The sequence below is a fragment of the Protopterus annectens genome, chromosome 8.part1, assembly GCF_019279795.1.
Source record: "Protopterus annectens isolate FY-2018-M chromosome 8.part1, PAN1.0, whole genome shotgun sequence".
In the NCBI taxonomy this organism is placed as follows: domain Eukaryota; kingdom Metazoa; phylum Chordata; order Ceratodontiformes; family Protopteridae; genus Protopterus; species Protopterus annectens.
In genome coordinates, this window is record NC_056742.1 from 350,575,574 (window position 1) to 350,593,490 (window position 17,917).

At 42.8% G+C, this 17,917-nt stretch overlaps 1 protein-coding gene across 5 annotated transcripts in view; it reads right to left on the bottom strand.

Moving 5' to 3' along the window:
• Nucleotides 1-8,419: 8,419 nt before the first annotated feature.
• The window catches only part of PDCD2L (programmed cell death 2 like), a 226,769-nt gene continuing 217,271 nt past the window's right edge, over nt 8,420-17,917 (bottom strand). For all 5 annotated transcript variants that reach the window (XM_044081924.1, XM_044081925.1, XM_044081923.1 and 2 more), the window contains one exon: nt 8,420-8,598. In XM_044081924.1, the coding sequence (XP_043937859.1) occupies nt 8,459-8,598 (140 nt within the window). In that variant the 3' untranslated portion in view covers nt 8,420-8,458. The remainder of the gene's footprint in view (nt 8,599-17,917) is intronic.

The window sequence follows — 17,917 nt, forward strand, 5'->3', positions numbered from 1 at the left end:
ACAGTATGAAAAACAAACATTATACCAAAAGAAAATTACAGGGTTTTTGTTTGTTTGTTTGTGTCTTTCGGCTTTTCCAGGTTAGGGGTCGCCACTGCGGAACTCCGGTCCGCTAATGATTGGTAGTTGATTTTTTTCGTGTCAAGTTACCAGCCCTGACGCACAACCTTCAATGAAGGTGCGCCCATTCACGCATATCTCCACGCAGAAGACGCTCTAGCTGAGAATCAAATCGGACAGCGTCTTACTGTGAGGCGACAATGCTACCGCAGCACCACCACCGCACAGGTCAACAATTAAACTACACATTGCAAAATATAAATAACTGAAAGAGAGGACACCTTAGCAATTTTAACAAAATTTGTACATCAAAGAATATACAGTATTATACAAACTAGACTATTATATAGATTAGAAAGCACAGTATGATATTTTTGAGGAAGACGTGAAATGATTTGAGGTAATACAGCAAGTATATATAGCGAAGGAAGAAGGCATAATAGGATAGTAAGGTAAAGTGTAGATCTACAAAGATCAGAGGGTGTGTATAAAAAGTGGAGAATATAGAATTAGTCAGGTGTAGCAAGATTAAAGCCAGGACTTTTCTAAGCGAGTAAATAGAAGTTTTTAAAATTGTACTATGATGCAGATGGAACTGGGTAGTTTATTCCATATTTTAGCAATTATATTAGAGAATAAGGATTCTCCAGCTGACTTGTTAGCTTTGGTGGATTTAACTAGGAGTTTGTCACTGGAGCAGAGTGTTCTAGTGGTGATGTATAAAAAACAACGACAAACTGGATAAAGTCCACAAACTACTGTAGATGAAGAATCCCAAAATGAAAAGACCTGCTTGCAAAAAGACCTAAACGCAATTTATTTTGTACTGACAAGTAGACAGCGTTTTCGCCACTCACACTAGGTGGCTTCTTCAGTGGCTTCTTTTTGCAAGCAGGTCTTTTCATTTTGGGATTCTTCATCTACACTAGTGGTGATGTATGGTTGTATGAGATCTTCAAGGGCTGGGGTTTTATCTGGTTCATGGAGTATTTTATAGGCGAAGGTTAGTTGCTTGTATTGGAGGAGCTGAGGAAGTTCTAGCCAGTTTAGTTGTCTAAGGGCTGTGCAATGGTGTGTTTTGTAGGGGGAGTTTGTAGTGAATTTGGCTATTGTATTGTAACATGAGTCTAGTTTAGTAAAGTCCAATTTGCGTAGGTTGGTTAGTATAGGGGAGGCATAGAGTAGGGGTGACAGGAGGTATATGTCCCAGCAATGGTAGCTTTTGCAGATATAGTTACAGATGTCTTGTTTCTGAAAAGAAGGCCTAATTTTTTATGAACTTTTTTAATAGTTTGGGCTATGTGGATATCAAATCTTAGATTGTTGTCAATTTTGACCCCTAGCAGTTTGGTATGTGTCACAGGGGTGATGCTCTAGGGTGAAAACTGGGAGTGTTGTAGGTGTTCTTGAGGGGAAAAAGAGGAGGAGTTTGGTTTTATTTGGGTTTAGAATGAGTTGACAATTGGTAAAGTACAGTTGTGTACACTTACCATAAATGTAGATGTTCGTGTGTATTCACTGTTGCAGTCATTACATTTGGGTAATCTGCTGGCAGGTTGCCGTCAGTCGGCCTGATTAACAAAGTCTTGGGTCCTGCGTTGGTTGCCGTCCCTTCTTCCATGACGTCAGGTCGTCAAGGGTATAAAACATGCAGCTGACGCCATTACATCAGTTTTTCTTGCCCCAGATGTCAGGTGCCCCCCAAATGGGGAGCAAATAAAATTAAAAACACAAAAAATACACCAAAAGGGCTTTTAAGCATAGTGAAAGAAAGTAGAGGTATTGTCAGAGAAAAATAGGGGGCTGAAAGGAGGGTAACCAGGGCTGCGACAGTGAACACACTCGAACATCTACATTTATGGTAAGTGTACACAACTGTACTATGTTTTTCGTGTTTACTGTTGCAGTCATTACATTTGGGTAGATTCCCAAAGCTGTGGTTGGGTGGAGGGAATTATACAGCATTAGGACCAGCTATAAGGCCCTGCAGGACAGCAGTGGCAAAGCCAGCTCTGGATTTAGAGAAAAGTGGTAAATGGTAATGTTTGGTGAAAGTATGAACTGAGCTCCGGGCAGCAGCTTCTAGAATGTCCCTGATAGGAACACCTCTCAGAAAGGCTGTAGAAGTAAATGCAGCCCTGGTGGAATGCGCTCTGATCCCCTGGGGGATAGTTTTTCCATGGTGCATATAGCAGAAACGAATACAATGGCTTATCCATTTGGAAATGGTTTGCTCTGAAATAGCCTTTCCCTCTGCCCCTGCAGCAAATGCCACCAGCAGTTGATCAGATTTTCTTTGCGATTTTGTCCTGTTTAAGTAAAATCTAAGTTGTCTGTGTACATCCAATGAATGCAGAATCTGCTCCCCCTTGTTCTGTGGATGGGGAAAGAAAGTTGGCAAATGAATGGTCTGATTAAGAGCCACACTGGATACCACCTTAGGCATGAAGGATGGATTGGTCCTGAGAGATACCCTGTCCGCATGAAAAATGATGAAAGGCTCCACTGCCATAACAGCATAAAGGAAAACTGTCTTCCAGGAGAGATATTTCAAGTCTGCAGTAGAAGCTGGCTCGAAAGGAGGGAGAGTGAGCTTTTCCAATACAAAATTGAGGTCCCAGGCAGGGGTTGGAGCTCTCCTGGGTGGTCTTAAATTTTTGGCCACTCTGAGATACTGCCTTAGCAGAGGATGAGAGAAGAGGGGAGGTTCTGTGTTGTAATGAGCTGAAATGGCTGACACATGGATTTTTATGGAAGAAAAGGACAGGGCCTTGTGAAGCATCTCAGTTAAGTATTGTAAAATCTGAGGAATGTTGGGCACTGCTGTGCTTATCCCTTGAGATTGATTCCAGGCACAGAATCTTTTCCATTTGTCAGCATAAGATTTTCTAGTATTAGGCCTTCTCGAATCCAAAATGACATCCATCACAGGTTTGCTGAGGGATGCTAAGGGTTGATTTAGGTGATTAGCCACGCTGCAAGATTCAAAGGTTGGAGCTGAGTGTGCAGAATTTGGTTGTTCTGCTGAGACAGTAAGGTGTCTGATGCAGGTGCCATGGTGGAAGGTGCGACACATTGCGCAGGAGTGGGTACCAGTTTTGGCGAGGCCAGTTTGGAGCAATCAAAATCATTTTTGGTTTGTCCTGTTTGACTTTTAGTAGAACTTTGGAGAGCAGAGGCAGAGGGGGAAAGGCATAGACTGATAGGTTTTTCCAGCTGAAGGATAGAGCATCCACTTTACAGTCTTTATTTGTGATGAGTTCTTGTGCAAAATTTGTCCAACTGATAGTTCTGGGGTGAGGCAAAAAGATCTATGTCTGGGCTCCCCCATTTGTGTGTCAACATGTTGAAAATCCGTGGTTCCAGTTTCCATTCGTGTGGGTCCATGAGATTTCTACTTAGTTCTTCTGCCAGAGTATTCAGCTTTCCTGGCAGGAATTGAGCTTGTAGTTGTACTTGATAGGTCAAGGCCGTGATCCACAATGCCATGGCTAGTCTGCAAAGGGGGTAGGAGTGCGTATCCCCCCTGCTTGTTTATGTACCACATAACCGTGGTGTTGTCTGTCTTTATCATTAATTGTCCTGGATGAAGGTAGTCCTTGAAGGCTGTCAGTGCATTCTGTACAGCTAGCATATCTTTTTGATTGATATAAAGGTGCATTTGATTTGGGCTTCATTTGCCCTGAATGCACTTCCCTGCCAGATGTGCCCCCAAGCACAGTCTGATGCTTCTGTAGTTAGGGTTTGGGAGGCAGGGCATGGTATGAATGACAGTCCCTTGTTTTGGTGGCAGGCCTCTGCCCACCATAGGAACTCTAGTTGCAGGCAAGGTATGATAGGAATCATTGTTTCCAGGCTGTGACAATGCTGACTCCATAGACTTTTTAAGTACCACTGAAGTTTCCTCATATGCAGTCTTGCATGTGGAATTAGAAGAATGCAGGAGGCCATGAACCCCAAGACTTGCAGTATTTGCCTTGCAGAAAGCAGGGTTTTTGTGGCCACCTGTTTGAAGTAAGTCACCAAATGAGTTTGCTTCTCTGGTGTAAGGAAAGCCATCTGGGCAGTTGTATTCAAGCTTGCACCCAGGAATGTAATTTTTTGTGAGGGTACCAGTTGTGATTTATTTTCGTTTATAGTGTACACTAGACAAGTTAGAACCCTTTTTACAAACACCAGATGGTTTAGAAGAGTGTCCTTGTTTTCTGCCTGAATTAGACAATCGTCCAGGTATGGATATATTTGAATATTTCTTTGCCTGCAAAATGCAATTACTGGAGCCAGGCACTTTGTAAAGACCCTGGGCGCAGTAGATAAACCAAAGGGCAGTGCAGAGAACTGGTAATGCAAGTAGCCTGCTTTGAAGCGGAGGTATCTTCTGCAAGATTCCCTGATTGGGATATGCAGGTAACTCTTTTAAATCTAGAGTTGCCAACCAGGCATCTTTGCCTAGCATAGGAAGTAACTGGTGAAGAGTTAGCATCTTGAATTTTGGAATGTTCAGAAAAGTGTTTAGAGTAGATAAGTCCAGAATTGGACACCATGATTTGTCTTTTCTGGGTACCAGGAAAAGTCTTGAATAGAAACCTTGTCCCTTTTCCTCTTCTGGTACTGGTTGAATAGCCCCCATGCTTATGAGGGAAAGTACTTATTTCTGGGCCTCTGCCCACTGATTTGGGGGCAGGTCTGGCCATCCGTTTGGAATTGGCAATGTGTGGAAATTAAATCTGTATCCCTGGGATACTATATTTAAAAACCATTTGTCCTGGGTTATAAGTTGCCAGCTTCTTGCATGAAGAGCCAGTCCCCCCCCCCAAAGGGGCAGCTAAAAGGTAAGTGCTTGGTAAGTGTAAAGGGAAGTCATTGAGACTGCTTACCATAGGGAGGTGTCTTGTTGTTTCCAGATTTGGAAGAGGAGGCACCCCATTGTTTTGTTCTGAGAGCCCCTTGTGACTGAAACCTGGAGCGTTTGGAATGTCTGGGCTTGACTTGAGTGGCTCTCGAAGGAACTGCAAAGGACCAGTTCTTAGTAGGCCAGTACCTACTAAATCTTGGAGGTTGCACTTGTAAGAAATCTTTCACAGTTTGCATAGATTTAGCTTTATCTTCCATCTTTTTTAAAACTTCTTCAGCCTTATTACCAAAGAGACAGTCCTGTTGTAAGGGAGCATCCAACAATTTTGCTTTAACATGATCAGGCAGATTTTGCTCTATGAGCCAAGCATGCCTTCTTAGCATAGACCCAGTTACAGCAGCCCTGCAAGAGGCCTCCAAAGAATCAAAACCACATTGCAAAGTAAGTTTTCCAACTTGTTCAGCTGAATGCAATAAATCCTGTAAATCTTTCCACACAGTCAGAAATTAACATAATTTTCTGTTTAAGCAGTCCCATGATATACTGATATTTTAGCATATGAAATTGACAGTTTAAAGCCCTGATTGCCAAGGTTGCAGAAGTGTAAACCTTCTTACCCAATCTATCCAGCGCCCTGACATCTCTATCAGAAGGGGTAGGCTTTTTAGCAGTAGAAGCCTTAATGCCCTTGGGACCCTGAGAAATGGTTTCAGGATCTGCAACAGGATTTTTGAATAGGAATTTGTGGGAGTCAGGAACCCTGTAGTATCTGTCAGGCTTACAAGGGGCCGGAGGCAGATAATCAGGAGTCATACTAGATTCTGAAAAAACATCAACAATGTCTAGAACAGGAGATATAGCCAAAGGCCTATGCTGAGGTAAAAGAAGAAAATTCCTAAGTCTCTTTTTAGATTCAGAGAAATCCTGACTTTCCCAGTGGAAATGTTCCCTTAAGGTATGTAAAGTTTCCCCAAAAGAGAAATCCTCAGGGGGAGAAGCAGAAGGAATGGAATCTTCTGCATCAGAGTCCTCGTAAGTAGGTATAGACAATTCCTGTTCATTAGAAGAGTCAGAAGAAATGGAATCTCGTTCAGAAGAGTCATAATCAATGTCTTGCCTAGGCCTCTTAGAAGGGGGTGGGGGGGTTGGCTACCCCTGATCAGAGTAATAATTTGGAAAGCTCTAGAAAATATGGCAGATATGAATTTGCCTGAATTTATACGTTGGTTGACTGTATTAGTAAAGGACACGAGGGCTGTAGTTGTACTATGATGGGGCAAAATCCATGTTGTGTGATTGATAACAGATTGTGGGTGTTAAGGTAGTTCATGAGTTGAGTATGGACCACCCACTCTAGGATTTTAGATAGGGGTGATAGAACAGCGATTGGGCGATAATGATAATTCAATAAAGGTGTATAAAAAGAAAAGACCCTGAAATCATACAAATTTGGAATATTTGCTTTGAAGTGTCACCAGAAATATTTTTACACCTCAGATAGGATAGTGAAGATATTGCCATTGGCAGATACTCATTGCTGGAGATGTAACTTAGGAGAAACAGGTGACTGGAAACATATGTTCTGGGCCTGCAGATCACTTACCAAGTATTGACATAAGCTACAGATTCTACTGAATAAATTAGCAGGGAAGACACGAGACATTCTTCCAAAGCATCATTTCTTGAACCTTTGAGACAACTTAGAAGTCCCTCACAATATCAAAGAACTGATGAGCACTGTTACCTTAGCATTAAAAAAGACTATAACTAGGAGTTGGAAAAAGTTGAAACCAACTGATGGAGTAAATCAGGGAAAATGAAGAAAGGGTGGCACATGGTGACAAATACAAATTCATACAGAGATGGGTTCCCTGGCTGAGTTTCCTTGACAGCATTCCCTGGTAGAAGTAACTCTATTATTTCTGATATTTGGTAGAGGTGTCACCTGATATGAAGTTGTATATTTATCCTTTTTTTCCTTCCTTCCTTTAATAGCGCAGAGCATTAACTCAAGTTACTTACCAGTTTCCTTTACTCTCTTTTCCTGTTATTGCACACCATGCATGCGGACTACAATGAGTGAATTTTGTAGCAGTTGTAGTGGACAAATAAAGATTGTGAATTTTGGGGAAAAATATTAAGAAAAGGAGCCAAGTCTCAGACTTCATTCATATCATATGGACTTTTAAAATATTTTTTATTGTCAACGTTGCCAATTCTCCCTCTGACATACCGGCACTCCAAGAGGAGCTTACATTTACTGGTGTACAAAAATATACTCAAACTCAATGTCAAAAATTGCAGCATTGTAGCATTTGGTAAGCACCCCTCAGCAATGAAAAGGTAGTGAAACTAGGTACTTGGGAGGACAGCTCCATCACATTTGACTACCACTCTGCAATGATGGTTTGGAAATACTTTTCCTTTGCACAGTTCAAAGCAAAAAATATTTCTTCCAGATTAAAAGAAGTCCTCAACTTCTTGTACTCCACACTGATTAGACCCATCATTGAGCATAACACCCCATTCGGATGTACTTTACTAAGTATACCAACAACTGGAAAGATTCCAGAGGTTTGTAATTAAACAGATCATGGACTTAAAAGACCTGAACTATTAGGAAAGACTGAAGGCTTTAACTCTATACTCAGTTTCATACATACATCTAAGGGGCAATCTGTGCTTTGTTTAAAGGGTTATATGGGATCCAGTAGTCAAAGAACTCTTGTAGCTCCGCAGATCAAACAGTTGAATTAACACTGGGGCCAGATATCTAAATCTACTCCAACAAACAAGAAAAGCAAGAGTAAATTTGTCACTCATTGCCTAACTCTTCTCTGGAACAAACTCCGTCTCCAAGTTAAGCAGTGTGCCACACTGTCTAGCTTTAAAAAGGAGTTGGACAACCAGATGTGTATTCATAAATTTAGCCCTGGTATGACTGGATGTCTGTCCTTGAAAATGGAGACAAGGCCTAAGGGTGGTTACTTGCAAGGACGACAGGGGCTTGTGGCTCATTTGCCTTGTAGCTCCTACTATCCTATTAAGTGAAATTTAAAAAACAAAACAGCTTTACGCAGAAACTGCTAAGAGCACTACTTTAAATTGTCTTCTCTGTATAAGGCACTATTGGATGAAAGGGAATGAAAACTACTTGGTCATAAGCAAAGCTCTACATTTGGGCAGAGAGGTCCTTTAATGATACAATGTACAACAATAAAATTACTCAAGTCTTCTCTACTGTTTTAATGATCAGTGTTGCAGATCAACCATTGGTTTTATTAGCTTTCACTGTCTTATGTACCCACATTAACGTTTTTTTTCTTATACAAATGATCACTGTACCTCTTAAATGTCCAAGCGCTCAGTAAATCTGACACAAGTGCAGCATTACTGTATAATTTTTGTGCTAGAAGTTCTCACAAGCAGAGCCTAAACTTTCATATACATCTGGCTGAATCATGTGAAAGGGATTTAATACAAGATGAATAAACAACATAAACACCATGAATAAATTATATTTTATTAGTCAGTTACTCAGTGTTAAGTATTTACTTTAAAAAGAGCTTGATCCGGATCTGCTTGTACATACGGAAACTCCTCTTGAGGGATTTGCCAACCAAGTGTCCAGCAACTCTTTTCACATGTATAAATCAGAACTGTTCCAAACTCCACTGATATATCTGGAAAAAGAACAAAAGCATTCCAGCAAACAAAAGTAATCAAAATGATATCTAACTGGTGCAGAATATGTAGAAAAGAGTGTACAGATTTATTCTGTTAGCAGATTCACAATGGTACATACAAATGTACTTTATATGCAAAGTATTCTTCTGCAGTAGATAATTGCTGGGATTTCTCCTCAATTCCTAGCTGCTCTTATGCTTACAGAAATATGCACGTCCTACTGGCATACTGTGATGCACCATACACTGGACTAGAATGACACACACAGCTCCTTCACTACTCAGTTCAACCACCAGCTACTGAAAAAACAACGCCTGCAAGACACACACTCTCTCTCTATAATATATATACATCTACATATAGGGATCTGGTACATTTTGTCAAAAACACATTTCGCCGAATTTAATTCCACCAAGACCAAATCGCGGAAAGCACAAATCAACGAAAACTCATTTCACCGAAAATAGTAGTGGCAATGTATATGCCCTTTTCCCCACTGTAGTGCAATCCTGGAGTTAGAATATATAGTTGGGGGTGTGTGGGGGGCACAACCCCACATATTGGGGGATGTGGGGGACGTAACCCCACACCTAGCTTGAATTATAGTATGCAGTTTATGTTAAGAGGGTAAGTACTTTTAATCAAACTAGGTGAAGGGCTACGCACCCCACACCTCCCAATGTGGGGGGCTGTGCCCCCCCACACCCCCCAACTATATATTTTAACTTGTTTGGAGATGGCTTTGCCCTCTGCCCCTGCACCAAAGCTAACCAACAACTGATTAGACTTTCTGAAGGATTTAGTCCTGTCTAGATAGAATACGAGCTGCACATCTAGACAGTGCAGGGGTTCCCCAGCCATGGGTGCTTGCAGCTTGGAGACCCTTCTGGCTGAAGTGATGGCCAGAAGGAAAGCTGTCTTCCAGGAGAGAAATTTTAGCTCTGCTGAAGAGGCAGGTTCAAAGGGGGGGGGGGGAGTTTTTCCAACATAAAGTTAAGGTCCCAAGCTGGGGTTGGTGCTCTTCTGGGTGGCCTCAAGTTGCTAGCCCCTTTTAGGAACTGTTTGATCAGAGGGTGTGGGAAAATGAGCAGAAATAGCAGAGGCATGAATTTTAATAGAGGAAATGGAGAGTCCACTGTGTAGCAGGTCAGCTAGGTAATCCAGGATTAGAGGGAGGGAGGACTGTGCTGTATTGGCTCCCTTAGCCTGAATTCAGGTGCAGAACCTTTTCCATTTGTCAGTATAAGACTTCCTAGTGCTAGGGCATCTGGCCTCACGTATAACATCTAGAACCTGTTTGCTGAGGTTGGCAGATTGATCGGGGGTTAGGGAATAAGCCAAGCTGCCAAACTGAGTGTCTGCAATTGAGGATGTATGAATTCCCCTTCCTTCTGGGTCAGGAGGTTTGGAATCTGAGGAAGATACCAAGGTGGCAGAGGGGACAGGCTGTGCAGCAAGGGGTACCAGTGCTGGCAAGGCCAGTCTGGAGCTATAAGAATGTCCTTGGTTTTTCCTCCTTTATTCTGAGCAGTACCCTGGGGATGAGAGGTAGTGGAGGAAAAGAATAGACCGATAGATTGACCCAGGGGAAAGACAGGGCATCCACTTTCCAAGCCATGCAGTGATGCTCCCTGGTGTAGAACTTACTGAGCTGATGGTTGGTGTGGGGGCAAACAGGTCGACATTCGGGGTGCCCCATTTCTGAGTTATTAGGGTGAAGTTTCTTATGTTGAGCTGCCACTCATGTGGGTCCAGAAGATTTCTGCTTAAATGGTCCACCAGAGAGTTCAGAGAACACAGTAGGAATTGTGCTAGCAGGTGGAGTTGCATGGCAGGCTGTGTGCCAAAGGGTCATGGCCAGCCTGCAGAGAGGGTAGGACTGAGTCCCTCCCTGCTTGTTGATATACTGCATCACAGCTGTGTTGTCTGTTTTGATCAGGAGAGCCCCTGGGGAGAGAAGGGGCTTGAAAGCTATCAAGGTGTGCTGGACAGCTATCATCTCTTTTTGGTTAATGTGCAGATGGATTTGCTATGTGGGGCTCCATTGGCCCTGTATGCACTTGTCATCCAGGTGTACACCCCAGGCATAATCTGATGTGTCTGTGGTGAGGGTCTGGGCGGCGTGGGGTGGTGAGAAAGGTAGTCCTTTGTTGAGGGAGCATGCTGTTGCCCACCAAAGAAAATCTTTTCTGAGGCAAGGTATTATAGGTATAAGAGTCTCCAGGTCTTGACAGCGTTGACACCAAAGTCTTTTTAGGTACCACTTAAGCTTCCTCATATGCAGTCTGGCATATGGAAGGAGTAGAATGCAAGATGCCATGACCCCCAAAGTTTGCAGGATTTTCCTTGCAGATAGTTGGGGTCTGGTGGCTAGTTGAGAAAAGAAGGCTGTCAGGAAGGTTTGCTTTTCTGGTGTAAGGAATGCCATCTGGGATGTTGTGTCCAGGCTTGCTCCCAGGAATATAATCCTTTGGGTGGGTACCTGTTTGGATTACTTTTCGTTGACTGTGTACCCTAGAGAGGTTAGTAGGGACTTCACAAAGGTCAGGTGCTTGAGCAGCTTTTCCTGGCTGTCTGCCTGAATTAGGCAGTCGTCAAAGTATGGGTAAATCTGGATATTTCTTTGTCTGCAAAAGGCAATAGCGGGAGCCAGACATTTTGTGAAACCTCTGGGACCAGTAGATAAGCCAAAGGGAAGTGCAGAGAACTGAAAGTGCTGAGATCCTTTCCTGAAACGGAGATATTTCCTGCATGAATCCCTAATAGGGATGTGGAGTTAGGCCTCCTTTAGGTCTAGGGTGGCTAGCCAAGCATCCTTGGAGAGTATGGGTAGCAGCTGCTGGAGGGTGAGCATTTTGAATTTTGGGATCACCAGGAAGGTGTTTAGAATGGCTAGATCGAGGATGGGGAGCCAGGTGCCCTCTTTCCTGGGTACCAGAAATAGTCTGGAGTAGAAACCTTGGCCTTTCTGTTCTGCAGGAACTTGCTCTACTGCCCTCATGGAGAGCAGGGAAAGGACTTGCTTTTGCACCTCTGCCCATTGGTTTTGATGTAGATCTGGGAACCCTTTTGGAGTTGGAAGGGTGTGGAAAGAAAATGTGTATCCCTCTCACACTATACTGAGAACCCAGCGGTCGTTGGTAATGGCGGCCCAGGTGTTAAATGAAAGGAGAGTTTTCCTCCTAGGGGTAAGTGGAGGTGGGCAGAGGGAGGGGTGGGGGAGGAGAGCCATTGCGAGTTCTTACCATATGTGGGTGGCTTAGAACTCCCTGGTTTAGAACTGGAGGTAATCCACTGCTTAGAACTCTGCCTTCCCTGTGGCTGCTATCTGTGGGGTCTGGTTCCCCGGGGTCTGTGCTGAACTGACCTGGTGGGAGCAGGAAAGGACCAGTGCTTGGAGGGACAATACCTGCTGAACCTGAGTGGTTAGACCTGTAAGAAATCCTCAACTGTCTGCACAGATTTTGCTTTTTCTTCCATCTTTTTTAAGACCTCTTCTGCCTTAGTGCCAAATAAGTTGTCTTTATGCAAGGGGGCATCCAACAATTTAGATTTAACATGGTCTGGCAAGGGCTGTTCCTTAAGCCATGCATGACTTCTAAGGACAGAACCGGTGACTGCTGCCCTGCAAGAAGCTTCTAGGGCATCAAAACCACAGTGCAAGGTGCGTTTAGTTACTTGACTTGCAGAATGCATTAACTCTGCAACTCTTTAGATTCTGCACAAGCAGGAAAAGAGGACATTTTTTTGTTTGAGGAGTTCCAGGGTATGTTGCTGAAATTTTAGCATATGGAACTGAAAATTTAGTGCTCTGACAGCAAGAGTAGTGGAGGTGTATACTTTTTTACCTCATCTGTCTAATGTTCGAAAATCCCTATCTGAGGGAGTGGGATTCTCAGCAGAGGTTGCTTTAATTCCTTTAGGCCCTTGAGAAATTATCTCATGGTCAGCAGTATAATTTTTAAAAAGAATTTTGTGAGAGTCAGGGACTCTGTAATACCTGCCTGGTTTTCTGGGTGCAGGAGGGAGGGTGTCAGGTGTCAAGTTGGATTCCAGGAAAACATCCTCCACAATATCCAGGACTGGAGGGATGACCAGGGGTCTGTGCTGTGGAAGATCTAAGAATTCCCGGAGTCTCTTTTTTTGACTGAAGGTAGTCTTGACGTTCCCATTGGACATGCTCCCTTAAGGTGTAAAGGGTTTCCGCAAAGGAAAAATCCTCTGGGGGAGAGGCTGAAGGAATGGAATCCTCTGCATCAGAATCCTCATAAGCAGAGAGGGGTTGCATGTCTTCATACTCAGATGCATCACAGTCATTGGACTCCTGTTCAGACAAAACTACTGGGGACAGATCTCTTTTTCTTTTGGAAGGGGTAGCTTGGCTTCCCCTGATCAGCATGATAAGGTCTTCTGCTATTTTAAGCATTTGAGACTGAGGCAAGGAAGCAGGTGCTTGAGATTGGGTTGTTGGTTTCTTGGGTGTGGTTCGTAGCCTGGGCCCAGGAAACTTGGTAGTTTTCGAAAGAACGGTATTCGCGAAAGAAGTCTTCAGTTTGTGTCGAGAATCGGTAGTGCGAAGGACTTCCTCGGAAGCCGGTGCCTGCTCAGTGGCTCCAGACCCATCCAAGGTAGAGATGACCACAAGATCCTTAGTTGAAGAGTTTTGCGGCATACTGGACTTTGAAAGGGTCTCGGTACCGGCCTGCGAATCCACAGAAGTGGGCATCAGGGGCTGCAAAAGCAGCTCACTGAGGACCGGAGAACTGATGACTAGCTTAACGGGAGCATCATTGGAAGGTTTGGACCTGTGTGGTCTGTCTCTGTCTTTATCTTTACGTTTTTTCAGAAGATCTGGTGTAGGATGGCTTACAGAAGTCATGTCAGAATTAGAGGACTGTAAGCGAAAATATCTAGCTACAATAACGGCCCAAAGATGTAAAGTTCTGGCGTTGAACAAAGCACAGAAGTGACAGTGGGGGACATCGTGGTCTGGGCCTAAACAAGTGATGCAGTAAGAATGAAAGTCTCGGTGTGGTATTTGCTTTCCACTGGCAAGACAATTGTTAACTTTTTTCGACATTGGTTAGTGCAAGAAAAAAGGATCCCCAACGAGGTATTTAGCTGTAAAAGACTTCAGCTTCAATTCGGAAGATGAAACTCAGGTAGTGGCCGACTGGCACTCGTGAACTGCTTCTGGTTTGGGCTCCATGGCAAGAAAGACTGATATAATGGCGTCGGCTGCCTTACTTTATACTACTGATGACCTGATGTCAGTCCTGTAGCGACAGCAACAAGACACAGAAATACTAAGCCTCTGGTATTCGGGCCGGCCAAGGGCTACCCTAGCAGGGATAACCCAAATGTGATGACTGCAACAGTGAAACATGAACAACATCTACTCATCTCCAAATGATTGATGTAGAGTCTCTTCTATGTGGCAACACTTCTCCTGAATCTTGGAAAAGTAAAGACGAGGTTCTCTACCAAGGCATTATTAATTAGGATTTATGAATAGTTTTGCTGCAGAGAGGAAATACAAACCTGAACTCAGCAACCAGATGATTTGTGAGAGAGTAGTGATTGTAGTCACTGACACTTTCCAGTCCACTACAACATGTAAATGCTCAACAGCACAAAGAAAACCACAAAGATCACAGCAGTCATCAAATACCTGAATAAAGAGAAAAATCCAAATATGAACCTGCCTCTACATCCCTAGTCAGGCAGCCAAGTTCAACACCTCCTGGACCCTCTTCAAGGGCAACACTGGAAGAAAATCCTCTAAGGATCACGGAGGACTTCTGTCAGCAGAAGCTCACCCAGCCCCAGGACTGCAACAGTGGAAGGGATCAGTTCACTGATACCACTATGGCTTTACCTGACAGAGCCACTAGCAGCCAGTCACCCAGGCAAACGAACACGTGGAGTTTCTCCTCCTCTAAGGTTCAGGTCAGCACAGCTAATACTCACAGTGAACACTCCAGAGGGCAGAAGACAGTTCAAATAGTGGTACTTAGCAATAAAAGTAGAGATCACCCAGAGTGAACCAATGAAATCTCATGTGTAGAACCCAAACACTGATGTTACTCAGGCACCCCATAGCAGCTAAGGTCTGTTCATCAAGTACTTAAAAGTTCTCAACGAAGTCATTAAGACACAGTATGGGATGGGATCTGTACTTCTACAACCTCATACTCATTATTAATTTTCTGGTTCAACTAACAGAATTAGCACTTTTATTTTTTATTTTAATAATGATTGTTTATTACAACTATGTGAAACAACAACAAGTACAGCATCTACACCAATTTATGCTGACTTATGACTGAACGACTTAGAAAGGTATTAAAAATAAGCTATTTTTTGTGTATAACATTAATAACAATAACTTTGGCCTGAGTGTTTCTGTTAAGGACAAACTTATTACCAATGTGACTTTCCCAGTGGCAATGTGACTAAATTACTGGATGGTCCTTGAATTCTTCAGTTTTCAGAAAACCTTTTCTTTAACTCATTAGTATTTCCATTTTCCATCCTAAACATATTTTTAAGAATTTATCTAAAAAAAAAACAAGTTATGTGAATGAAATTAATTTTTTTTCAGATTTGCTGGGGTGTAATAAAAAATTGATGCTTTGGTAAACTGCTTCTCTCATATGGGATACAGTCTTAAGATAATTGAGCAAACTAACACTGCAGTTGATAGGATAGCAAGAGAACAGATTCTAGAATATTGTAATGAAGACTATTCTGATTGTAGGGGTAATAAACAGACTTATAACAAACTTTGGTAATAATGCTTTCAAAGTTAAGGACGTGATAAATATTGGTTTATTCTTTCATCTAAAAAATACGATGACACAGAATGCAAGCTTGCTTTTTAGATGCTTGAAAAGTCTGAGGGATTTATTTGTGAGAAACAAATTTGAACTGGCTGAAAAAAAATGTGAAGTACATAACACTAATCTAGTTGGTAGTTTTTCCTGTGGCCATTATGTTAATCATAAAGTAACACTTAAGCTTTTTTTATTTTGCATACCGAAAAGACTTGAAACTGTCTCAAGATGTTCACAACACTGAAATGTCCCTTTCTGGATTTATCATGTATATAGTAATATCATCTGCGAATAAAGCCAGCTTTTCTTGACTACCGTTCCAATTACATCCTTCAATTTCTGAGTCCCTTGTTTTTTTGTCAATGGTTCTAAATGTAATGCAAACAACAAAGGGAAAAGAGGACACCCCTGCCTGGCTCCTCAGCTGAAACAGAACTTATCAGAGAGAAACCCACCCACTTTAATTTTTGCCTCCAATCACTTTAATTTTTGCCTTCAATCCTTCATATATTCTCCTAATTAACCTTATAATTTTATCAGGGAATACAAATGCTTCCATTGCCCTACTCAAAAAATCCCAGCTTACTCTGTCAAATGCTTTCTATGCATTAAGACCCACCAACAATTGTGGTATTTTCTTACATTCTGCTTCCCTCTGGATCATCATTCCTCTATTAATGTTGTCAAATGTTTGGCTCCTCTCCACAAAACCACACTGATCCATATCTACCAGTTTTGGCATCACCTCTGACATTCTTTTAGCCAATATAGACATAAATACAGGAAGGTAGAATAGGCTTCCTGAGAGGTCTGATATGAAGGATGTCTTTAAGGAATTGTTTGACCTCAAATCTAGAGGCCAAAGGAGGAGTCAAGGGCAGACAAGCAGAAATTGCTGAGAGGTAAGCATTAACTGAAGAATATGCCAACCCAGCATGGAGCAAATCACACAAATAAGACAGAACCAGAGGAATCCTCACTGAAAAGAGATCCTGGCTATGAGAGAGGCACCAGACAGAAAATCTCTTCCATTTGGACAATTATGATTTCCTGGTAGTGGGTTTCCTGGGCTCCTGCAGAGCCTGAAGCACAACCTCAGAAAAGAGGTGCCTAAAAGGAATCAAAACCCATTTACCCACAGTGTTAGTTGAAGACTGGACAAGTGACGATGGATAAGAGAGCCTTTGTCTTGTGTGAGAAGGCCTACCCGATGAGGTAACTTGTGGTGCTTGCCCCTGGCCAGGTGAAAAAGAAGGGGGGGGACCAATGCTGTCTTGGACAAAAGGGAGTCACCAGCAAGATTTTGAGGGAGTCTTTCCTGATCTTGTTCAGGAACCTCGAGAATCAGAGGAAGGGGAGAAAAGCCATAGAAAAACATCCACTTTCAAGGAAAAGATAGGGAGTCCACCTTCCAAGGCAGAGGTCTTGGGACTCTGGAACAGAAGAGAGGAAGTTGTCTGTTCATAGGGGAGACAAAAAGATCTATCTGAGGAATGCCCTACCAATGAACAATGTCCAGAAATATATCTCTTTGAAGCATCCATTTATGAGTCTATGTGCTGCACCTGTTCAAAGAGTCTGCCACTATATTCTGCTCAGAAGAGTAACTTGATACTGGACAGCTAGATCTCAGACCTGAAGAGTGAGCCTGAAAAGAAGATGTGACCGTGTCCCCCCCTTGCTTGTTAACACACCACATTACTGCAGTATTACTTGTGAAACTTTGAGAGACTTGGGAGAAAGAGGAAATTAAACCAAAGGATACTCGGAAACCTCTTTCTGAGATATCCAAAAAGAGCTCTTGAGTCAGAACTGGAGGTTGGAAATGAGGCCCTGGGTTGAGAGAAAGTGGATGAATCCACCACTGAAGCTTGAGCTTGAGACAAGGGAGGAAGGGGACCAGGAAGTCCAGGGGGTGAGGGTGTTAAAGCCACAATGACCTGAGGTACCACTGAAGTTGTCTCCTATGGAGCCTGTCCATAGGCAGCATAGGAATGGTGGAAGCCAAAAACATAAGAACCCAGAGAAAATCCCTGTCTGTGACTGAAGCCAGAGGAAGAAGAGACTGGAAAAAAGCAATAAGAGACAGAGTCTTAGTGAGAGGCAGGGATGCCAGCATGGCAATAATCTGGATCCTGCAACAGAGAAAAACATGATCTTGAGATGGAACTAGGACTGATTTTTGAAAGTTTATGGTGAACCCCAGGCTTTGCAACAGGGAAACAGTAAACTGGAGGTCCTGAAGCAGAACCTCAGGGGACGAAGCCTGAATGAGCAGGTCATCTAGATTAGGAAAGATCTGAACCCCTCTCATCCTACAAAAAGCAATGACAGGAGTGAGGCATTTGGTGAATACCCTTGGGACAGAAGAGAGACTAAAGGAAAAACAGAGAACTGAAAATGCTAGTAAGAAAGAGAGAAATGCCAAAACTTCCTGAAAAGAGGATGAATGTGGATGTGAAAGTAACCATCCTGGAGA